Source organism: Cryptomeria japonica, chloroplast (assembly GCF_030272615.1).
Source record: "Cryptomeria japonica chloroplast, complete genome".
Taxonomy (NCBI): Eukaryota; Viridiplantae; Streptophyta; class Pinopsida; order Cupressales; family Cupressaceae; genus Cryptomeria; species Cryptomeria japonica.
Genome location: NC_010548.1, coordinates 33,636 through 57,274, shown reverse-complemented (window position 1 = coordinate 57,274; position 23,639 = coordinate 33,636). Strand labels below are relative to the sequence as shown.

Sequence of the window (23,639 nt, the reverse complement as noted above, 5' to 3'; positions counted from 1 at the left end):
GATCAAATTTGAGATGGAGAAGTATTACGTGGATTACTCTTTCTTTTTATGCATAGAGATTAGATAGAAAATCTAAATATTAGAATAAAATGAAAAAGAATTAACCGAATTTGCCTGATGTAGAGGCGATTAAGAAAGCTGCATAGGTGAATATATAGCCTACAGAAAAGTGAGCTAATCCAACTAATCGCGCTTGAACAATGGAAAGAGCTACCGGCTTATCCCTCCATCGAACTAAATTAGCCAAAGGTGTGCGTTCATGAGCCCATGCAAGAGTTTCAATCAGTTCTTGCCAATATCCACGCCAAGAAATAAGAAACATAAATCCAGTAGCCCAAACAAGATGCCCAAATAAGAACATCCACGCCCATACAGATAAACTGTTCATACCAAAAGGATTGTATCCATTAATTAGTTGTGAAGAATTTAACCAAAGATAATCTCTTAACCATCCCATTAAATAAGTGGAAGACTCATTAAATTGAGCTACATTTCCCTGCCATAAGGTAATATGCTTCCAATGCCAATAGAAAGTAACCCATCCAATGGTATTCAACATCCAGAAAACTGCTAAATAAAAAGCATCCCAGGCCGAAATATCGCAAGTACCGCCCCGTCCCGGACCATCGCAAGGAAAACTATAACCAAAATCTTTCTTATCAGGCATTAGCTTAGAACCGCGCGCATCTAAAGCACCTTTTACTAAAATCAATGTAGTTGTATGCAAACCTAGAGCAATAGCATGATGAACCAAAAAGTCTCCGGGACCAATTGTTAAGAACAGTGAATTTTTATTATCGTTAATAGCACTCAACCAACCGGGTAACCATAAGCTTTTGCCAGCATTGAATGCTGGATCATTTGCTGAAGATAAGAGTACATCAAAACCATATAAGGTCTTACCATGAGCAGATTGTATCCATTGAGCAAATATGGGTTCAATCAAGATTTGCTTTTCTGGAGTACCAAAAGCGAGCATAACATCGTTATGAACATAAAGTCCCAAGGTATGAAAACCTAGGAATAAACTAACCCAACTCAAATGAGAGATTATGGCTTCCTTATGCTCCAACATTCTCGCCAATACATTATCCTTATTCTGTTCTGGATTATAATCTCTAATGAGAAATATAGCTCCATGAGCAAATGCCCCTGTCATAATGAATCCGGCAATGTATTGATGATGAGTATACAATGCAGCTTGGGTAGTAAAATCTTGCGCTATGAATGCATAGGCAGGTAAAGAATACATGTGTTGAGCTACCAAGGAAGTAACAACTCCCAAAGAAGCTAGAGCAAGACCTAATTGAAAGTGAAGAGAATTATTGATTGTGTTGTAAAGACCCTTATGCCCGCGTCCTAATAAGCCTTTCGGAGGAACATGTGCTTCTAAAATATCTTTTATACTGTGTCCAATCCCAAAGTTGGTTCTATACATATGGCCAGCAATGAAAAACACAAATGCAATAGCTAAATGATGATGCGCGATATCAGTTAGCCACAAACTTTGTGTTTGTGGGTGAAATCCCCCGAGAAGAGTTAGAATAGCAGTTCCCGCCCCTTTAGTAGTACCAAATAAATGACTACTGGAATCAGGATTTTGAGCATAAAGATTCCACTGACCTGTAAAAAGTGGTTCCAGCCCTTCGGGATGCGGTAATACATCTAAAAAATTATCCCATCTTATGTGTTCTCCTCTTGATTCAGGAATAGCGACATGAACTAAATGCCCCGTCCAAGCCAAAGAACTGACTCCGAAAAGCCCTGACAAATGATGATTGAGACGAGATTCGGCATTTTTAAACCATGAAACACTTGGTTTCCATTGAGGTTGTAGATGCAACCAACCCGCTGTTAAAAAGAGAGCAGAAAGAAATAGCAAGAAAAGAGCTCCAGTATAAAGATCTTCATTAGTGCGTAAGCCAATTGTATACCACCACTGATAAACACCGGAATAAGCAATATTGACCGGACCGGGGGCACCTCCTCGGGTAAAGGCTTCTACGGCCGGTTGACCAAAATGAGGATCCCAAATTGCATGAGCAATAGGTCTTACATGTAAGGGGTCGCGGACCCATGCTTCGAAATTGCCTTGCCAAGCTACGTGGAACAAATTACCAGAGGTCCACAGAAAGATTATAGCTAACTGACCAAAGTGAGAAGCAAAAATCTTTTGATAAAGACGCTCTTCGGTAATATCATCATGACTCTCAAAGTCATGTGCAGTAGCAATACCAAACCAAATACGACGAGTAGTTGGGTCCTGGGCCAAGCCTTGGCTGAACTTTGGAAATCTTGATGCCATAATGCTTTTCAAATCCTCCTAGTCATTATCCTACTGCAATAATTCTTGCTAGGAAGAACGCCCATGTTGTGACGATTCCACCCAGAAGGTAATGAGCTACTCCTACAGCACGTCCTTGGACAATACTCAAGGCTCTTGGCTGGATAGCAGGAGCAACTTTTAATTTATTATGAGCCCAAACAATAGATTCAATAAGTTCTTGCCAATATCCACGGCCACTAAATAGGAACATTAAACTAAATGCCCAAACGAAATGAGCACCTAAGAATAAAAGGCCATAGGCAGATAATGAAGAACCGTAAGATTGGATTACTTGAGAAGCTTGTGCCCATAGAAAGTCACGAAGCCACCCGTTAATTGTAACGGAACTCTGTGCAAAGTTTCCTCCTGTAATATGAGTTACCACTCCCTGATCACTTATACTACCCCAAACGTCAGACTGCATTTTCCAACTAAAATGAAATATTACTACCGAAATTGCATTGTACATCCAGAATAATCCTAGGAAGACATGATCCCAGGCAGATACTTGACATGTTCCTCCTCTACCAGGCCCATCGCAAGGAAAACGAAAACCAAGATTCGCTTTATCGGGTATTAAACGAGAACTGCGAGCAAATAAAACACCTTTCAGTAATATTAATACAGTCACATGGATAGTAAATGCATGAATATGGTGTACTAAAAAATCCGCAGTTCCTAATGGAATAGGTAACAAAGCCACTTTGGCACCTACTGCTACCAAATCGCCGCCTCCCCAGGTTAAGCTGGTGCTTGCTGTTGCATCAGGAGCTGTCAAACTGGGTGCTAAAGCATGAGTGTTTTGTACCCATTGAGCAAAGATAGGTTGTAATTGTATAGCAGTATCTGAAAACATATCTTTAGGACGTCCTAAAGCACTCATAGTATCATTATGAATATATAGACCAAAACTATGGAAACCTAAGAAAATACATGCCCAGTTGAGGTGTGATACGATTGCATCACGATGTCTCAGAACACGGTCTAAAAGATTGTTGTATTGAGTAGTCGGATCATAGTCTCTTACCATAAAAATAGCTGCATGTGCAGCAGCGCCAACTATGAGAAATCCACCAATCCACATATGGTGCGTGAACAGAGACAGTTGGGTACCATAGTCAGTAGCTAGATATGGATAGGGAGGCATAGAATACATATGGTGAGCTACGACAATAGTTAAAGACCCTAACATAGCTAGGTTAAGAGCTAATTGAGCATGCCATGAAGTAGTTAAGATCTCGTAAAGACCTTTATGTCCTTCCCCTGTAAATGGACCTTTATGAGCTTCCAAAATATCCTTGAGGTTATGACCAATAACCCAATTGGTTCTATACATATGACCAGCGATTAGAAAAAGAACTGCAATAGCCAAATGGTGGTGTGCAGTATCGGTCAGCCACAGACCCCCCGTTACTGGGTTGAGTCCTCCGCGAAAAGTCAAAAAATCTGAATATTCCGACCAATTCAGGGTGAAAAATGGGGTCAATCCCTTAGCGAAACTGGGATAAAGTTGAGCTAAAAGCTCACGATTTAAAATAAACTCATGAGGAAGTGGTATCTCTTTAGGGTCCACTCCAGCATCTAAGAGTTGATTAATAGGTAAAGAAACGTGTATTTGGTGTCCTGCCCAAGATAGAGAGCCAAGTCCTAGTAACCCTGCTAAATGGTGGTTCAACATGGATTCTACATCTTGGAACCAAGTCAATTTTGGAGCAGCTTTGTGATAATGGAACCAACCAGCAAAAAGCATTAACGCTGCAAAGATCAATGCACCAATTGCGGTGCAGTAAAGTTGCAATTCACTAGTTATTCCGGATGCTCGCCAAATCTGGAAGAACCCAGAGGTTATTTGTATTCCTCGAAAACCTCCACCCACATCTCCATTCAAAATTTCTTGGCCTACTATCGGCCAAACTACCTGAGCACTGGGTTTAATGTGAGTAGGATCGCCTAGCCATGCTTCATAATTGGAGAAGCGAGCGCCGTGAAAGTACATCCCACTTAGCCAAATAAATATTATTGCTAATTGACCAAAATGAGCACTAAATACTTTGCGGGAGATCTCTTCCAAATTATTGGTATGGCTATCAAAATCGTGAGCATCAGCATGTAGGTTCCAGATCCAGGTGGTAGTATTAGGTCCCTTGGCTAGTGTCTTTGAGAAATGACCGGGTTTAGCCCATTTTTCAAAAGAGGTTTTAACAGGATCCCTATCCACTATGATCTTTACTTCTGGTTCCGGTGAACGAATGGTCATTGAGTTCTCCTCTTTCCAGACGAGACATGAGAAAAAACCCGCCGAATAAAAAAAAAGATATATTCTCAACTCGTTCCTCTCTTTATTTCCCAGTTCAAAACTAGAGCGACTATGATAGGGAAGTCGATTTGAGACAGGTGTTCATATTTATTATGACATATCTGATAGGTGCTTAATGGACCGTTGCGAGATATAAAACGTCTTTCCCGTCGAGTGGTAAAAAAAGATATCAATATTAATACAATCATTATCTTCATATCCAGATTTATTTATCCATATCTCTGGACCCATATGTTACAGATCACTTTTATAATTCAAAAGAACTTTGAATTGATAAATTATTAATGAATCTTTAATAAATTATATCTCTGGACGGGATTTGCCCATAGAGAAAAGATTTTTTTCATTAACGATCCATAGAAAGTATTCTTTGTTTTATTTTAAACATATTTTTTTATAATGACAATGCAATAAGAGAAGCTAATTCGCTCGAATAGTATGAAAAATGGATTTATCCTGTCTGGATAAATTTCATATTCTTGACGATTTCGCAGTATAGTAATCGAGACATTTTCATTCTCCAAAACGTCCTGTAATCTTTAACCGATTTTGTGCTTCGATATAATTGCTTGGAGCAAGCGCTATAGCTTGTTTCCAATACTCAGCAGCTTGATCAAACCAAGCTTCCGCAATTTCAGGATCTCCCTGTTGAATGGCCTGTTCTCCTCGGTCGGGATAGATCAACTTCTAAAAGTTTTCTTCCCTTAGAACCGTACTTGAGAGTTTCCTACCTCATACGGCTCAATCAACTATTCTTTAGTCCTTTACCCAAACTTCCAAAATAGAAGAAATACGTTCAGGTTAACCGAAAGAACAGAATGGGTCAATGACATGAGTTTCAAACTTCACTTTCGATAAATGATCAGGTTTTCTCCTTTCTCCCACCCTAAAAAAGATGAAGTATTAGAAATAAAGAGATCTACTTCAGATTAGATCAGATAAAAATCTTTTTAAGAGGTAACTATCTATGTTCTGTATAGAAATTTTGAAGAATACTTTCCTACCAGGAAAGTACTTCACGTCTTTAGGATCCGATGCTACACCACTGCTCAATAGCCTAGTAAATCAACCCTATTACATAAATTGAATCCTTTTTTTTGCCCATGAGCAGATTTGATCGTATCAGCCCGAACTTTCAATAATTGATCTTTATGGTGCTTTTTCCATCAATTGAATTGATTTTATTTTATCCATGGACTATCCAGGCTATATTTACCGATTCATATTTGGGCTCCTATGAGGGATATTCTTTTGACTACAGCTGATAAAAAACCGTTGTTTTGGACGGTGCATATGTAGAAAGCCTCTTTTTTTTTTCTTTTCCGTAGTTCTAAACGAATTCATTCTATAGTACAGATAGCCGCACGTAATGACAGATCAAGGCCGTATTATTAAGAGCTTGTGGTAAAGACGGGTTTCGTTCTAATGCCTGGAAATAATATTCCAAAGCCTTAGTATGTTCCCCATTACTCGTGTGGATAAGACCTATATTATATAATATATAACTTCGGTCATAGGGGTCAATTTCCGGTCGCATGGCTTCATAATAATTTTGTAAAGCTTCCGCATATTCCCCTTCGGATTGAGCTGACATTCGTTACGGTCGTTCATTCAATTGAAATGATCTCCGCTTCAAAACCGTACATGAGAATTTCACCTCATACGGCTCCTCCTTTTTTTACAGAATAAGGGAAGTAATCCATTAAATGGACAAAAAAATAGTTTCTTATATTATGAATTAACAGGAACTAGCGTATTTCCGATGAATCTCTAGCTATCCTTCTTGCAAAGATTTTTTTCTAAATACCAAGTATTTTAGCTTAGCACTATAAACATAACCTCTACCAATTTCTTTGTCCTTAACGCACTGTATTTTACGGGGATTATTCACTTCAACAGTCTCCGATGGTTCTAGCGGTATCCGAAATACAAACGAGATGGATGTTTGTTGCCTCAACCATTCTAACTAGCCCTTCATTAAAAAGGTTTTGTGTATTATAACGAAGCATTTGTGTTGTCGATTTTAACGCGTAGTGCTTTTTCCCCTATGCATACCTATCATATAGATTTGACCATTAACATCTATGTAATAGATATAACCTTTTGCTTAATACTAGAATCTCAGAAGATCAAAGCATCTAAGGCTGCATAAATCGGGGATACACGACAGAAAGAATTGTTCTATTTCTAAAACTCACCTTCACTAAGCGTAAGTTTTCTTTAACTTAACTTAATAAATATTCCGCCATTCTACGAAACGAGAAAAAGCAGAAAGAAAAAAATATCAAATCACACCATCTCTGTAATAGGTAAATGCCTTTTTCTCCCCTGAAGCCATTGGGATTATCTGCAATAATATATCCGCTACAATTGTGAAAGTCTTGTCGATAAAATTGTCATTTCTTTGAGATCTAGGCATAGTCAATTATAAATTTGATAATTTTTTTTTTATTCCCCATACGGAAATGATTCCATGAACAAAATTATATTCCAATGCACAATAGTATAATAAATGGATTTCCTTACGATCGCAAATATGTAAACATTATCATTTTTTCTAAATAAAGAAAAAATGGGAATATTTGAAAGAGTTCATTCAATTTATTGATGAACAATAAATTGAATTTTAGACAATGTTTATATCTATATATGCAAATTTAAGAAATATCGCACTCGTTTGCTCATGATCCCAAGGATCAAACGAGCAAGTAAACGGTAAATTGGTGAAGAGTCAATTTTCTGCTTTTTGATAAAATCAGGATCGTGTGTGTTCATACTTATTCTAAAACATAGAATATATTGAGTATAGTCATTATGATATAATTTGTACCATTCATTCTTACCGAAAAATGATTCATAATATATGTATATATAGGATCATTCTGGATCAATAGATCTGGCTTAATTTCACAATTGGATCGGCAATAAAACCCCGAATAAGATAAAATATCTTGAAATAAGAAGAAAAGAAGGAGTGTGGTAAAATACTCTTTTGTCTTTATGCCAGATTTCATAAATACTTTACTTATGCAAAAGTAAGTTATCACATAATAAAACTTGTTCTTTTCATTTTGTCGACAAATGAAGAGATCGTATAGGAAAGATGGCTGAGCGGTTCAAGGCGTAGCATTGGAACTGCTATGTAGGCTTCTGTTTACCGAGGGTTCGAATCCCTCTCTTTCCGTATATTCGCCTTAGTCTTTTTTGCATCGTTTTCTCATGAATCTAAACCCAATAAGATGCTTTCATCCTCCCGCAATATCCTTCTATTTCGGGATAGAGAAAATAAAAAGAGTAAAGGTATGGCAAAGGAAAAAAAGAAATATTAAAAATATAATTCGTCAATCAATGTATTATTGACAATGACATTGTCATGTAACATACAGAGGGACAGATGCGCAGAGATCCTTTCTTTTCATTCCCAATTTAAACTCGACGGGAATAGTATTCTACGACCAATAATTCATTAATCTTCAAACCGATACGGTTATTATCTATTATTTTTTTAACTAATCCACTATATTGTGACTTTTTTTTAATACGATTTAAATGGGGTGGCACCCTCATCTTATCCTTCTGAAAAATATCTATATTGTTATTAATTCTATCTCTCAACCTTTGTTTATCCTTTATAGATATAAAATCTTGGGGTTTGCAACGATAACTTGGTATATCTACTATACGATCATTGACCAGGATATGCCTATGGTTGACTAATTGTCTGGCTTCAGGAATGGTAAGCGCCATACCCAATCGAAAAAGGATATTATCCAAGCGCATTTCAAGTAATTGCAATAGAACCTGACCTGTTGATCCCTTGGCTCTTCTAGCAATACGAACATATTGAAGTAATTGGCGTTCTGTAAGTCCATAATGAAAACGTAATCTTTGTTTTTCTTTTAGACGGACAGGATATTTAGAAGGTTTAGGAGGTTTAGAATGTTTTTTTTTACTAGGCTGTTCCGTTCTATTGGGTGTTTTCTTACTTAGTCCTGGTAAAGTTTTGAGACGATTTATTATTTTTAAACGAGGTCCGCGATAACGAGACATAAAAAACTCCTTATTTCAAGAAATGAACAAATAATGTTGGAAAGAGGAATAATATAAAGAGTACGAATATTGGAATTATTTTCTATAGAAATAGAGAAACAAATTATTTTTCAATTTTGTTTCTATTGTAGAGAGAAAAAAAGATATGTTTCAATCATTCATTTCTAGTTGAAACAGATTATGCCAGGGCAGACCCGGCGGACCGGCGATCAGAAATGGAAGAGTCTTTTCCTTATTTCATAGATTTCAACGTTGATAATGGAAGAAATGAAAAGAATAAAAACGAGCCAGCTATCGGGATCGAACCGATGACCATCACATTACAAGTGCGACGCTCTAACCTCTGAGCTAAGCAGGCTCATATGCATGCAGTATGTAGTCACATACTTATTGGCTTAAATGAAAAAATCTCTTTGAAATCGCTAGAATTATAGTGAATCGAATTAGAATAATGCAATTCAGATTAAAATGAAACATTGCGTCAATTGATATTAATTTATTAAAATAAAGCAACAATGGGGCGTGGCCAAGCGGTAAGGCAGCAGGTTTTGGTCCTGTTATTCCGAAGGTTCGAATCCTTCCGTCCCAGGTGGAACAGTATTATTGAAAAAAGAAATAAGAAGAAAAAAAATTCTTTTTTGATTTCTCATCCTTTCATAGACTATACTTATAGAACGGAAATATGATTTCAATAAGATCTAAATATAGAAAGGGATATTTTTGTGGTGTACGATGGGAATACAGATCAAATTGAGATAGAGATAAAGTCTAATTTATGAAATTAGCCTATTGGATGTACGCTGGTCCTGCTCATATTGGAACCCTACGAGTAGCTAGTTCTTTCAAAAATGTGCATGCCATTATGCACGCTCCTCTAGGAGATGACTATTTCAATGTAATGCGTTCTATGTTAGAACGCGAAAGAGATTTTACTGCTGCAACTGCTAGCATAGTAGATCGTCACGTACTAGCACGTGGATCTCAAGAAAGAGTTGTGGATAATATTCTCCGGAAAGATAAAGAGGAACATCCTGATCTTATCATATTGACACCTACATGTACCTCTAGTATTTTGCAAGAAGATTTACAGAACTTTGTGAATAGAGCATCCATAATTTCTGATTCCGACGTAATTTTTGCAGATGTTGATCATTATCAAGTAAATGAAATTCAAGCAGCGGATAGAACTTTAGAACAGGTGGTTCGATATTATTTAGATAGATGTCATAGACAAGAAAAATGGGATCAATTTCTAACCGATGCGCCTTCTGTCAATATAATTGGAATTTTTACATTGGGTTTTCATAATCAACACGATTGTCGTGAGTTAAGACGTTTATTACGAGATTTGGACATCCAAATTAATCAAATAATTCCTGAAGGAGGATCTGTAGAAGAGCTTAAAAATTTACCAAAAGCTTGGTTCAATTTAATTCCTTATCGTGAAGTGGGCTTGATGACAGCAATGTATTTAAATAAAGAATATGGTATGCCTTACATATCTACAGCTCCCATGGGAGCTGTAGATATGGCGGAGTGGATCCGCCAGATTCAAAAAAATGTGAATACCTTGGCTCTTAGTTCATCGAGTAAAAGAGTGGATTATGAACCTTATATCGACGGACAGACTCGATTTGTTTCCCAAGCTGCTTGGTTTTCAAGATCTATTGATTGTCAGAATTTGACGGGCAAAGAAACAGTTGTTTTTGGTGATACAACGCACGCTGCTTCAATCACTAAGATACTTGTTCGAGAAATGGGGATTCGTGTGAGTTGTGCAGGTACTTATTGCAAACATGATGCGGAATGGTTCAAAGAGCAAATTCAAGGTTTCTGCGATGAAATACTGATCACAGATGATCATGCTGAGGTAGGAGATATGATCGCTCACATGGAACCATCTGCAATATTTGGTACTCAAATGGAACGTCATATTGGTAAACGTCTTGATATTCCTTGTGGAGTTATTTCTGCACCAGTTCATATACAAAACTTTCCCTTGGGATACCGACCCTTTCTAGGTTACGAAGGTACTAATCAAATAGCTGATCTAGTTTATAACTCATTTGCTCTGGGTATGGAGGACCATCTTCTAGATATTTTTGGTGGTCATGATACTAAAGAAATAATATCCAAATCATTGTCTACGGATATAGGCCTAATTTGGAATCCTGAAAGTCGACTAGAATTAAGTAAAATTCCTCGTTTTGCCAGAGAAAAGGTAGAAAGAAATACTGAGAAATTTGCACGACAAAAGGGGATTGAAACCATTACTGTCGAAGTAATGTACGCAGCTAAAGAAGCGTTGAATACCTAGCTCACTAGAGCAATGAATATATACATATATATATATTCAAAATGTATTATAGAAATTGAGTTAATGACTATTCATAATTACATATCCATTTTGTATCAGATCAGAGATCTATCTTATCATAAAAATGAGTCTAAAAGCATGTGGTAGAAAGCAACGTGAAACTTGAACGACATGATTAGTTCTGTGGATTATGGCATCCGCTATTTTGACTCGAAGATGCTCTTAGCTCAACATTTATCTCCTTAAAAAGATATGTTTAATAGACCAGGTATCAATTTCTTTTTTTTTTTCAATTAGGGGCAGAATCTAGGGTTAATGTAAATTAAATCAACGAGCTATAACCACTTTGTAAGTTTACATCGAGCTAAAAAAAAAAAAATAGATGAAAGACGGCAAGTGGAGAGAAATATTCCACTCTATTAGTAATATTATCTTATTATTTAAGATAACTCAAGCATACTTGAGCTAAGAATACAGATTTTATCTGTCATTTTCCTTTTTTAATAATTAAAAGGAATAAGATATCTAATATTATCTATTTGTTCTATAATTAGGGAGATCCTAATTAAACAATTATTTCAATTACTCGAGCCGTATGAAGATAAACCTTCATATACGCTTTCCAGGGGGGGGGGTAGAAGGAGGTATTTTGTTTATCTAGCCCAATGAGCTACCTATCGAATTGACGTTAAGTCTCGAAGCGAACGAAGAGCTCTTCAGGAATTGAGTTTTAGAATCCAATGAATAAGAATGAAACTCGTTTAATTTATAGTGCTATTGTTCATTTTCTCGAATTAGGAGCTCAACCTACGGAAACTGTTCATGGTATTTTTAGGGAAAAATTGATCATTTTAAACGTGCTTTAAATTTATTAAAAAAAGGGAGGGGGATATAAATAATGCGTCTACGTCTAGGTCCAATAAATTTATCAATAACTTTCAATCATATAAGATTTTTTTATTATACACGTTTTGTTTCGTGGTTGTTTTCTTATTATCCATTTTTATTTCTCTTATTATATGTTCATTTCATGTATTTTTTTGCCCTGCGATCTTATATAGGGAAGCACATAAGGAATCTTTTTCAACGTGTATGGAAATGAAAAAGATTAGAGCTGTTCCACCGAGAACGAACCGAATGGAGGAAATAAAAAGCGAAAAAATTTGATTATATTTAATGAATATAAACCTTTTTTTACTGCCATTCCTAACGGTCTTCTCTTTCTATTTCTAATAATTTTTCATCTTATTATAGTTAGTGCCAATCCAACAGTCAATCCCAACATTTTGGGATTGACAATAGCATATATTTTGAATATAATAAAAGTGAGTATCTCCACCATTTTATGGTGAATTCGTTTAACGGATCAGAAATAACCTGATCCGGAAAGATCACTTGATCTGATTCAGAAATGGTAAAGTTCAATTATATATCCCTTGATGATTTCTTTTTTTAAAGGTTCTATTTCTGTCGTTCAATCAGAACGATTGTTAAAATATCGATTAAAGTAACTGCGTATTCCACTACGACTGTATCTCTCCAAATAAGGGTTGCTAACTCAATGGTAGAGTACTCGGCTTTTAAGTGCGACTATGGTCTTTTAGACATTCGGATGAACTACTAAATTCGTCTATACCATCGGTAAAATTAGTAAGGCTACGACTGATCCTGAAAAGTAAATAAAATGGAAAAAGCAGCATGTCGTTCTAAGAATCTCAACTTTCTTTCTTTTTTGATCAGAAGCGGATTTTATCCAAGAAATTATGCATGCATGTAAAGACATATTATTTACATGTATGTATAATAAAAAAAAATGGATTGATCTTGAAATAAGATCAAATAAATTGAGAGTGCGAGTGATTAAGTCAAGTGAGTCAATGGATAAAGCTGGATGGCTTGAATCATAAGTAAAACCAGAAGAACGAGCTTCTGTTCCTCATTTCAACGAGGAATTCCCTTTACTAATCGGAAGTTAAGAGCCTTTTAGTAACCGATAAAGGAAGTTTTCCCTGTAGTAAATCAGGGTTTGTACATCCACAATGAGTCCTAAGTACTCGAAGAAAAATGTGTAAGAGAAATAGTGTACTGACCAGGTTAATTGTATTCCATGAGTCAGGAGAGCGATCGGACCGCCAAAATAAAAGATTTTCGTTCTTCCTCATGACGAATGAAGATCTATGTGAAGAAAATTATCAGATAGATATTTTCTATTATGTCCTAACTAGATCGCACCATGTATCATTTAATAATCCAAGAGGTTATTCTTGGGTCCGGGGGTTTTTAAAAAATGGGTGAATTCCAAAGAAATGAAAACAAACATAAATCTTGGCAACAATTCTTTTTATATCCGCTTTTTTTTCGGGAAGATCTTTACGCAATTGCTCATGATCATCATTTAGATAGATCTGGTTCCTCCGAACCAACGGAAATTTTAGTTTCTAATTTTTTGAGTTTCCTAACTGTAAAACGTTCAATTCGTCGGATGCGTAAACAAACTAATTCCATTAGTTTATTCGGGAATTCCGATCCAAATAAATTGATTGAATGCAATAAGAATTTTTATTCTAAATCGATACTAGAAGGTTTTACAATTGTCTTGGAAGTTTCGTTCGCAATGCGATCAAAACATTTCATAGAAGGAATGAATGGGTGGAATAGTCTCCGATCCATCCATTGCCTATTTCCTCTTATGGAGGATAAGTTACCGCATTCCAATTATATATCAGATATACGAGTGCCCTACTCAATTCATCCGGAAATTTTGGTTCGAATTTTTCGTCGCTGGATTCGAGATGCTCCTTCTTTGCATTTATTACGATCCATTCTCCATGAATGGAAAAATAGTTTTAGTCGAGAAAATTTGCAGAAAGCTCTGATTACACAGATAGAAAATACGAGGTTCTCCCTGTTCCTTTGGAATTCTTATGTGTATGAATGCGAATCGTTTTTAATTCCTCTTATTAAACGATTTTTTAATTCACAATCGTTGTTATATGGATCTTTTCCCGATCGAACTCATTTTGATAAAAAGATCAAAGATATTGTTCTATTTCCCCGTAAAATTTCAACAAAAAAGATCTGGTTGTTGAAGGATTCTTTCATCCATTATGTGAGATATGGAGAAAGATCCCTTATGGCTCTAAAGGGTACGCACCTTCAAGTGAAAAAATGTAGATATCATCTGTTTCATTTTTGGCAATACTATTTTCATCTTTGGTTTCAACCGTATAGGATATGCAGTCTTCAATTATCCAAGACTTCTTTTTCTTTTTTAGGTTATTTTCTGCATGTTAAAATGAAACCTCTCGTGGTTAGGGTCAAAATGCTAGACGATTTATTCATTACCGATCTCATTACCAATGAATTAAACCCAATAGCTCCGATTAGAGCAATTCTTTTCTTTTTGGCTAAAGAAAAGTTTTGTGACATCTCAGGGTGGCCAATTAGTAAATTGTCTTGGACCAGTCTATCAGATGATGATATCCTCGATCGATTCGATCGAATTTGGATAAATCTTTTTCATTACTACAGTGGATCAATCAATCAAGAGGGTTTATATCATATAAAATATATACTTCTACTTTCGTGTGCTAAAACTTTGGCCTGTAAACATAAAAGTACGATACGTGTAGTTCGGGAACAATTAGGTTCGGAACTCTTTACAAAATCATTTTCAAAAGAAAAATTCATTTCTTCGTCCTTTTCAAAAACTCGTTCACAGAGAGAACGAATTTGGAATTCAGAAATTAGCCAGATAAATCCCCTGGCTAATTTCTGGCAAAAGATGCAGAATAAACAAATAGAAAACTGATTTGACCAATGAAATGCTTATTGAGCAATTGCCAAGATCAATTTATGATCCTATAGCTCTTTTCCACCCGGGAATCCCACCAAATGATTAGTAAATTACTACATGGAGAAAGCCGTGTGCAATGAAAATTGCAAGCACGGTTTGGGGAGAGATTTCTTGCTCTTATAAAAAGAAAGAGCGGATAATCCACTCCATCCGATGAGCTCCGGGTTCAAGTCCCGGGCAACCCAGAGTACTAGAATCTAGTACCTAAAGGTATTTTTACTTATCATCCAATCCAATTCATGTTATTCATTGCTCTTAATAAGCAAGAGAGGCGGCATCCCACTATTCGGGAATCATCTGAGAAATGATAAGGTCTTTCTTACCCAGTTTTCTCCAATAACATTTAACTTCAAGGTAATAAATACTATTATTATATTACCTTGAATCATAAAGAAAGAAGGAATGCTCATAGAGCGCATTAATACCGGTATTAATACCTACAGATATTATACTATTCAAAAGTATTTCAATATATGTGCATATAGTTTATGGAGGAAGATACCATGAATTTCTATAGTATTCATAAAGATGTCAAAATAAATATTGGTTGACATACAGATATGTCTCATATTATACTGTTGAATAACAAGCCTTATGTGTATGCTTGGGAGCTTCTAATGATTAAATAAACCAAGTTATAACCATGACCGCAATTTTAGAAAGACGCGAAAGCGCAAGCCTATGGAATCGTTTTTGCGATTGGATCACTAGCACTGAAAACCGTCTTTACATTGGATGGTTCGGTGTCTTAATGATTCCTACCCTATTGACTGCAACCTCTGTATTCATTATCGCTTTCATTGCAGCTCCTCCAGTAGATATTGATGGTATTCGTGAACCTGTTTCCGGTTCTCTTCTTTATGGAAACAATATTATTTCCGGTGCTATTATTCCTACCTCTGCAGCCATTGGTCTGCATTTCTATCCCATCTGGGAAGCAGCTTCTGTTGATGAATGGCTATACAACGGTGGTCCCTATGAGCTAATCGTTCTACACTTCCTACTTGGTGTAGCTTGCTATATGGGTCGTGAGTGGGAGCTTAGCTTCCGTCTAGGTATGCGTCCTTGGATTGCTGTTGCATATTCAGCTCCAGTAGCAGCAGCTACTGCTGTTTTCTTGATTTACCCTATTGGTCAAGGAAGTTTCTCTGATGGTATGCCTCTAGGAATCTCTGGTACTTTCAATTTCATGATCGTATTCCAGGCTGAACACAATATTCTTATGCATCCATTTCACATGTTAGGTGTAGCTGGCGTATTCGGCGGCTCTCTATTTAGTGCTATGCATGGTTCCTTGGTAACTTCGAGTTTGATCAGGGAAACTACCGAAAATGAGTCTGCTAATGCAGGTTACAAATTTGGTCAGGAAGAAGAAACCTACAATATTGTAGCTGCTCACGGTTATTTCGGCCGATTGATCTTCCAATATGCTAGTTTCAACAACTCCCGTTCTCTACATTTCTTTTTAGCTGCTTGGCCAGTAGTAGGTATCTGGTTTACTGCTTTGGGCATCAGCACTATGGCTTTCAACTTAAATGGATTCAATTTCAACCAATCTGTTGTTGACAGTCAAGGTCGTGTAATTAACACTTGGGCCGATATCATTAATCGTGCTAACCTTGGTATGGAAGTGATGCACGAGCGTAACGCTCACAACTTCCCTCTGGATCTAGCTGCTGTTGAAGCTAATTCTATAGACGGCTAATTACTCAATCCGATGAATTGTTAGTGTCTTTCAATCCTTGAAAAGCAAAAAAGAAAGCAGTACCAAAACCGAAAGGTTTGGTACTGCTTTTTTCCGTCTAATTTTTCCGTCATAAAACTAAAAGTTATTGCGAGCAGAGCACAATAACTTTTATTGTGCATCCAGCAGGAATTGAACCCGCGACTTCCCAATTATGAGTTGGGTGCTTTAACCATTCAGCCATGGATGCATATTAATAATAATAATAAGTATCGGCTCAGATCTTAAATTGGATACCAAAAACTATTGTTTTCAACAAACAAATAAAGAAATGTAACGAACTTGCTCGAGAGTTGTATTGAAGGTTATTTATCTTGCAATGCATCACTTTGATGTCCGGTCAGAGCTTGCCAACAGAACTGAAGAGTTCATAACTAACTAATAATATAATAGTTTCATTATTAGTTCATTTTCGGGGCTTAGAACCATTCTTCTTGAAATGGAATGACCGTAGACAGAGACTGTCAATTAGTTTGGGGCGGACGTAGCCAAGTGGTTCTAAGGCAGTGGATTGTGAATCCACCACGCGCGGGTTCGATCCCCGTCGTTCGCCCGGTAAAAAAAATCGACCGGATTCAATTCATTGTGATTTTCTATCATGAATCAAATGATGAGTGATTGACGATACATTATGTTATGTGTATATGTATATACATATACCAAATGTTATGTATGTATGTTGCTATATACATATAACAAAATCTAATAATAAAATAGAGATATTTGAAAAAAGAACAAACTGAATCGATGGGAGGATTGGGATCTTTCCAAAACTATTTCCTTGGTTTTGCATTGATTCATTGAAATAACCATACACGACATCACATATAACATAACAAAAGCATTCATTTGGAGGCAGTAACCAAATCGAATCCCAAACCTATCTTCTCCTCTTATCATTTGCCATGCAGTCAATTGGTTTTTTTATTCTATTATTTGAATAAAGAGAACTAAGTCTTAATTAGCGGGGAGTTCCATCCGCTTCAAATTAATGAATAAAATTGCATTGATCTGGGAATGGAGGAAGGGTCTTTTGCTTGGCTTCCTCCATTTACTCAGGAGAGAATGAGGTTTAAGATGTGAGGGGGCTAAAAAAAAAAACAATGTCAAACAATTGTAACATGCTACAATTATATAATATAAATAAGGCAAAGTTCAACTCAAAATTAGATCAAACGAATCACAAGTTCGGAAGATAAAAAAGAAATAAAAGGAGATGAAAAGATGAAAATAGCAGTTTATGGAAAAGGCGGAATTGGTAAATCAACCACTAGTTGTAATATTTCAATTGCCCTAGCTAGACGTGGTGAAAAAGTGTTACAGATTGGATGTGATCCCAAACATGATAGTACTTTTACTCTGACAGGATTTTTGATACCTACAATTATAGATACTTTGCAGTCCAAAGATTATCATTATGAAGATATTTGGTCCGAAGATGTCATTCATAAAGGTTATGGAGGGGTAGATTGTGTGGAAGCTGGGGGGCCGCCTGCAGGAGCCGGATGCGGGGGATATGTGGTAGGAGAGACTGTGAAATTGTTAAAAGAATTAAATGCATTTTACGAATATGATATAATATTATTTGATGTATTGGGCGACGTGGTTTGTGGAGGTTTTGCTGCTCCGTTGAATTATGCAGATTATTGTGTCATTATTACAGATAATGGATTTGATGCATTATTTGCAGCTAATCGTATTACTGCTTCTATCAGGGAAAAAGCTCGTACACATCCACTGCGATTAGCAGGTTTGGTTGGAAATCGTACATCTAAAAGAGATCTTATCAATAAATATGTAGAAGCCTGTCCAATGCCCGTAATAGAAGTGTTACCTCTTATTGAAGATATTCGAGTTTCGAGAGTCAAGGGCAAAACCTTATTTGAAATGGTTGGATCCGAACCATCACTTAACTATGTATGTGAATATTATTTAGACATAGCGGATCAAATATTGTCCCAACCAGAAGGTATTGTGCCAAAGGAGATTCCAGATCGGGAATTATTCAGTTTGCTCTCTGACCTTTATCTCAATCCTATTGATGAGGGGAAACATAAAAATAATAAGGAAAATTTACTTGGATTTACGACGATTTAATCAACATAGTTATAGTCATTTATGTCAGTGAAAATTGATGAAACTCTCACTGTCGAATGTGAGACAGGTAATTATCATACTTTTTGTCCAATTAGCTGTGTATCTTGGTTATATCAAAAGATTGAAGATAGTTTCTTTTTAGTTGTGGGTACAAAGACATGCGGTTATTTTCTGCAAAATGCACTTGGAGTAATGATTTTTGCAGAACCTCGCTATGCAATGGCAGAATTGGAAGAAGGAGATATCTCGGCTCAATTGAATGATTATGAAGGATTAAAAAAACTTTGTATTCGAATAAAAAAAGATAGAGACCCCAGCGTGATCATATGGATAGGTACTTGTACTACAGAGATAATCAAAATGGATTTGGAAGGTATGGCACCCAAGCTAGAATGGGAAATTGGAATCCCAATTCTAGTGGCAAGAGCGAATGGACTCGATTATGCTTTTACTCAAGGAGAAGATACTGTGTTAGCTGCGATGGCACATCGTTGTCCAGAACCGGAATTCTCTGTTCGTGAACGAAAAGAAACTATACAAAATTTTTTCATTTCTCATTCTAGAAAAAAAGAGGAATTGGTTGAATATGCAAATCACCCCTCCTTAGTTCTTTTCGGATCTTTGCCGTCCAATGTGGCTTCTCAACTAAATCTAGAATTAAAACGTCAATCCATCAAGGTATCAGGTTGGTTACCTGCTCAAAAATACACCGATCTTCCATCATTGGGTGATGGAGTTTATGTTTGTGGTGTTAACCCATTTTTGAGCCGGACAGCTACAACTTTGATAAGACGCGAAAAATGTCAATTAATTGAAGCTCCTTTTCCTATCGGTCCAGACGGAACGCGTGCTTGGATTGAAAAGATTTGTCCTATATTTGGTATTGAACCCCAAGGTTTGGAGGAAAGGGAGGAACGGATATGGGAAAGTTTAAAGGATTATCTTGATTTGGTACGTGATAAGTCTGTCTTTTTCATGGGAGATAATCTGCTAGAAGTATCTCTAGCAAGATTCTTAATAAGATGTGGAATGATTGTTCATGAAATTGGCATTCCATATATGGATAAACGATATCAAGCTGCTGAATTATCACTTTTACAAGATACATGTATGAAAATGCGCGTACCAATACCACGAATTGTGGAGAAACCAGATAATTCAAATCAAATACGACGTATACGCGAATTACAACCCGATTTAGCTATCACGGGAATGGCTCATGCTAACCCGCTAGAAGCAAGAGGAATTAGTACTAAATGGTCAGTTGAATTTACTTTTGCTCAGATTCATGGGTTTGCCAATGCAAGAGATGTACTTGAATTGGTTACCCGACCTCTACGGCGTCAGAAAAATTTAGAAGACTTGGGTCCAACCACTTTGGTCAGAAAATAATAAGTTGAAATTCCAGTAATTGAAAATATCAACATATAGATAATTTTGTGAAATAAAGATCCAAATTGATTCAAATTCATATTATTTTGAATGTTATTTGTCGATGTGAGCCACAGCTAATATTGATTTATTTTTACGGGAGATCCCAAAAATGATTTCTATAATCATTTCAAATCTCCCCATGCTTATATGAGAGATATCAGGGTCATTTCTCTCATTTCTAATGTGTGTTACACCACCGATGAACACGAAAACATTATTTATTTTATTTATTAGATGGACTTAGACAAATGTAGAAGTACAAGCATGAGATTCTCAAAAATGGATATCAAAACTATATTTTCCATAAAAAAATGGAATTCGCGAGTAATAGTAATTAATTTTATTCTTTTCTTTTATAGATATATATTCTATTTTTTACATGTATAACCTATGTAGATAGATAGACATAGATCTATACATATGGATCTATGTCTACGTGCATAAACTCTTTTCATACTGGGATTTCATTCTTTTTTTTTTTTGCACTCAATGAGAATCTTGTATTTCATAAAAATCAGGTGCAATATAGTCTTTGCGTAAAGGCCACCCAATCCAACTTTCTGGCATCAATATACGTTTTAGACATGGATGACTTTCATAAAATATTCCCAACATATCATAAGATTCCCGTTCCTGGAAATTAGCACCTTTCCAAATACGTAGAACAGACGGGATTCTGGGATCTTCCCTTGGGACAAATACTTTTATACACACCTCTTCGGGTTGATCTGCATTATCGTTTATTTTCGTAAGATGGTATACACTAGCTAAGGAACCCCCTGGTGCTACATCATAAGCACACTGAGAACGAAGATAATTAAAACCATAAACATATAGAGCAACGGCTATAGAGACCCAATCCTCGGCTTTGATCTGTAATGTTTCTGTGCCTTGGTAATCAAAACCCAAAGGTCTATGAGCTAACTTATGCTTGGCTAGCCAAGCAGATAATCGACCTTGCATTTGATTACTATTTATTGTCAAAGTATCTGTATAAGGATTTGACATTTCTAATGGAATTTTTCAAATTTATTTTTTATTTCCTGCTCGTTACTTTTTACTAACGATTATTCATTCGCCAGCAACCTCTCGTATTTTCTTCAAATTTTTAAAAGGGTATGATATCTCTGAAATGGGTTCAGATGTTTTGGGAGTTATCTCTAAAGTCGACTCAAACCGAGATTCATAAGATTGATGAAAAAACCTCTCCTCCTTATTTTCAATAAGAATACTGGATCCAAAATGAAACCTATGTTTTCTAGTGAAATACCTCTTTCCTTGTTGAAACTCGTTTCTATCTTCAGATATTTCTTGAGCTATTTTTTCACGAAGTTTTATTATAGCATCTATAATAGCTTCTGGTTTAGGAGGGCAACCCGGCAAATAGATATCCACAGGAATTAACTTATCTACTCCGCGAACGGTACTATAAGAATCTGTACTAAACATTCCTCCTGTAATAGTACAGGCTCCCATAGCAATTACATATTTTGGTTCAGGCATTTGTTCATATAATCTCACTAAAGAAGGAGCCATTTTCATGGTCACGGTTCCGGCTGTTATAAGTAAGTCGGCTTGCCTAGGACTGGATCTTGGCACCAAACCGTAACGATCAAAGTCGAATCGCGAACCTATTAATGAAGCAAATTCGATAAAACAACAACTAGTACCATAAAGGAGCGGCCATAGACTAGAGAGTCTCGCCCAATTGGACAGATCGTTTAGAGTAGTGGAAATCACTGAATTTGAAGTTGTTTGATCAAGCAAAGATGATTCTATAGGATTTATCGCCGGCTTTAGATTTAGATAATTTTCTACTCGCCTTTTATTATTCCAAAATTTGGGAGTTAAGACCATTCCAATGCTCCTTTTCTCCATGCATAAACTAAACCAACAATTAAGATAATCACGAAAATAAAAGCTTCTATAAATGTAAATAGACCCAAAATATCAAAACTCATGGCCCACGGATAGAGGAAGACTGTTTCCACATCAAAAACAACGAAAACTAAAGCAAACATATAATAACGAATTCTAAATTGGATCCAGGTATCTCCCATTGGTTCTATACCTGATTCATAACTAGTGGCTTTCTCCGCCCCTTTACTTATTGGAGCCAAACTTCTTGAAATTGAGAATGCCAGAATCGGAATAAGACTGGATATGGATAAATATATCCAAAAAGTATCATATTCAGAAAATAGATACATAAATAGATTCCTGTTTAAATAGATTAAATTCTTCTATTTATTGTCAATTTATTAATCGCTTCTCTCCCCTCCCGAATGATTCATTATGATTTTTTATATTAAAAAAAATGTTTCGTCTGTGACTTAACACAGAAATTCATAAAAGAATATTATATATTTAATACAATTGAAATAATTGGTTATAAAAGAACCCGTGCAGTTCGGCAGACTTCACGTTGGTTCGTGTTGTAACGTGTGAATATGTAAGGGAACTTTATTTATTGAAATAAGGGTTCTTTCAGGGTCGTTGTTTCTAACAATGTGAGATGTGCTAGCAAGTTCAACTTTATCTATTTGTTCCATATTCAAATATTAAAATAAAGTTAACAAAACTAAACGACCTAGTTAAATATATTATTCGAATATGGAACAAATAGATAATGTATTCGACAAACCCAAACTATCTAGTATAATATAGTATTTGAAATAGGGAAATAATCATTATTATTTTTTTTTTCTGCCTTGATGGTGAAATGGCAGACACGCGAGACCAAAACAGTCTCGTCTCAGTAGACACACGCGCCGCAAAATGGCCCGTATACCCCGCATACCCCACGTATCTCACATGTACCCCACGTATCTCACATGTGCTTACAAGCACAGACGTGCTGATACGCGGAGCGGTAGTACCTCTGCTCCACCTTATAGACACGTAGATTTTCTCGCCTGCTCAACGAGGGCAGAATAGTTCTATATTATTCCCCCAAGCGGAGAGGTATATTGCCCGCCATGCGGGTCAACAAGAGCAGACGTGCTCTATAAAAGAGCATACGATATGCACGAGGTAAACACCTAACACGCGTTACTGCTGAGTGTGGAGGTTCGAGTCCTCCTCAAGGCGCACATATTGGAATAAAATGTTCAAGGGGAAATCAAATTGATACTATGTCTTTCTAGCAAATCGAAAAAAAAAAAAAAAACAACGGAGTTCGATTATATATCGATTATAATCGATAGGTACCGATCGACCCGTGGAACCTATGAAATCTTTCATAAAAAAATGATTATGTGCCCATATTCCGACACGATTTCCGATCTATTGTTCTGTATAACTCAGATATTGGGGAATAAGACTCTGAGTCGCAGTCGAAAGAATATTATTTCTTATAATTCTATATTCTTTTTTGCTTTTCATTCATATTTCCTCTTTACTTTTTCTTCAAAAAATTATCTTCTGTGTTCCGCATTAAAAAAAAACGAGATGCTTTATTTTTCATTTCAAATTAGCATCGAATAATAGGGACAATAT

At 36.2% G+C, this 23,639-nt stretch overlaps 13 protein-coding genes and 6 non-coding genes across 19 annotated transcripts; 9 read left to right on the top strand and 10 right to left on the bottom strand. All coding sequences in view use genetic code 11, as the record gives it.

Annotated features, from left to right (window-relative positions):
- Positions 1-100: 100 nt before the first annotated feature.
- On the bottom strand, positions 101-2,305 carry psaB (photosystem I P700 chlorophyll a apoprotein A2). Its single transcript has one exon. The coding sequence runs from the start codon at positions 2,303-2,305 to the stop codon at positions 101-103; it is 2,205 nt and encodes a 734-aa protein (YP_001806679.1).
- Positions 2,306-2,330: 25 nt separating this feature from the next.
- Positions 2,331-4,583, bottom strand: psaA (photosystem I P700 chlorophyll a apoprotein A1). Its single transcript has one exon. It carries the CDS (start codon positions 4,581-4,583, stop codon positions 2,331-2,333), a length of 2,253 nt encoding a protein of 750 aa, YP_001806678.1.
- A 573-nt stretch (positions 4,584-5,156) lies between these two features.
- Positions 5,157-7,062, bottom strand: ycf3 (photosystem I assembly protein Ycf3). Its single transcript has 3 exons — positions 6,937-7,062; positions 6,012-6,237; positions 5,157-5,314 (listed from the first exon to the last, which is right to left on the bottom strand). The coding sequence occupies exons 1-3, from the start codon at positions 7,060-7,062 to the stop codon at positions 5,157-5,159; spliced, it is 510 nt and encodes a 169-aa protein (YP_001806677.1).
- A 678-nt stretch (positions 7,063-7,740) lies between these two features.
- CrjaCt010 lies at positions 7,741-7,827 on the bottom strand. The gene has a single exon. It is a non-coding gene; the product is annotated as a tRNA-Ser (tRNA).
- Positions 7,828-8,069: 242 nt separating this feature from the next.
- Positions 8,070-8,693, bottom strand: rps4 (ribosomal protein S4). The gene has a single exon. It carries the CDS (start codon positions 8,691-8,693, stop codon positions 8,070-8,072), a length of 624 nt encoding a protein of 207 aa, YP_001806676.1.
- A 285-nt stretch (positions 8,694-8,978) lies between these two features.
- CrjaCt009 lies at positions 8,979-9,051 on the bottom strand. The gene has a single exon. It is a non-coding gene; the product is annotated as a tRNA-Thr (tRNA).
- Positions 9,052-9,209: 158 nt separating this feature from the next.
- On the top strand, positions 9,210-9,282 carry CrjaCt008. Its single transcript has one exon. It is a non-coding gene; the product is annotated as a tRNA-Gln (tRNA).
- A 186-nt stretch (positions 9,283-9,468) lies between these two features.
- Positions 9,469-11,010, top strand: chlB (photochlorophyllide reductase subunit B). The gene has a single exon. The coding sequence runs from the start codon at positions 9,469-9,471 to the stop codon at positions 11,008-11,010; it is 1,542 nt and encodes a 513-aa protein (YP_001806675.1).
- A 115-nt stretch (positions 11,011-11,125) lies between these two features.
- rps16 (ribosomal protein S16) lies at positions 11,126-11,876 on the top strand. Its single transcript has 2 exons — positions 11,126-11,165; positions 11,764-11,876. Exons 1-2 carry the CDS (start codon positions 11,126-11,128, stop codon positions 11,874-11,876), a joined length of 153 nt encoding a protein of 50 aa, YP_001806674.1.
- Positions 11,877-12,557: 681 nt separating this feature from the next.
- CrjaCt007 lies at positions 12,558-15,051 on the top strand. Its single transcript has 3 exons — positions 12,558-12,594; position 15,017; position 15,051. It is a non-coding gene; the product is annotated as a tRNA-Lys (tRNA).
- Positions 13,298-14,821, top strand: matK (maturase K). The gene has a single exon. It carries the CDS (start codon positions 13,298-13,300, stop codon positions 14,819-14,821), a length of 1,524 nt encoding a protein of 507 aa, YP_001806673.1.
- A 458-nt stretch (positions 15,052-15,509) lies between the features above and the next one.
- Positions 15,510-16,571, top strand: psbA (photosystem II protein D1). The gene has a single exon. The coding sequence runs from the start codon at positions 15,510-15,512 to the stop codon at positions 16,569-16,571; it is 1,062 nt and encodes a 353-aa protein (YP_001806672.1).
- A 156-nt stretch (positions 16,572-16,727) lies between these two features.
- CrjaCt006 lies at positions 16,728-16,800 on the bottom strand. The gene has a single exon. It is a non-coding gene; the product is annotated as a tRNA-Ile (tRNA).
- Positions 16,801-17,088: 288 nt separating this feature from the next.
- On the top strand, positions 17,089-17,163 carry CrjaCt005. Its single transcript has one exon. It is a non-coding gene; the product is annotated as a tRNA-His (tRNA).
- A 671-nt stretch (positions 17,164-17,834) lies between these two features.
- Positions 17,835-18,707, top strand: chlL (photochlorophyllide reductase subunit L). The gene has a single exon. It carries the CDS (start codon positions 17,835-17,837, stop codon positions 18,705-18,707), a length of 873 nt encoding a protein of 290 aa, YP_001806671.1.
- Positions 18,708-18,728: 21 nt separating this feature from the next.
- On the top strand, positions 18,729-20,099 carry chlN (photochlorophyllide reductase subunit N). Its single transcript has one exon. The coding sequence runs from the start codon at positions 18,729-18,731 to the stop codon at positions 20,097-20,099; it is 1,371 nt and encodes a 456-aa protein (YP_001806670.1).
- A 528-nt stretch (positions 20,100-20,627) lies between these two features.
- On the bottom strand, positions 20,628-21,104 carry ndhJ (NADH dehydrogenase subunit J). The gene has a single exon. The coding sequence runs from the start codon at positions 21,102-21,104 to the stop codon at positions 20,628-20,630; it is 477 nt and encodes a 158-aa protein (YP_001806669.1).
- A 108-nt stretch (positions 21,105-21,212) lies between these two features.
- ndhK (NADH dehydrogenase subunit K) lies at positions 21,213-22,019 on the bottom strand. Its single transcript has one exon. The coding sequence runs from the start codon at positions 22,017-22,019 to the stop codon at positions 21,213-21,215; it is 807 nt and encodes a 268-aa protein (YP_001806668.1).
- On the bottom strand, positions 21,989-22,351 carry ndhC (NADH dehydrogenase subunit 3). Its single transcript has one exon. The coding sequence runs from the start codon at positions 22,349-22,351 to the stop codon at positions 21,989-21,991; it is 363 nt and encodes a 120-aa protein (YP_001806667.1).
- Positions 22,352-23,639: the final 1,288 nt, after the last annotated feature.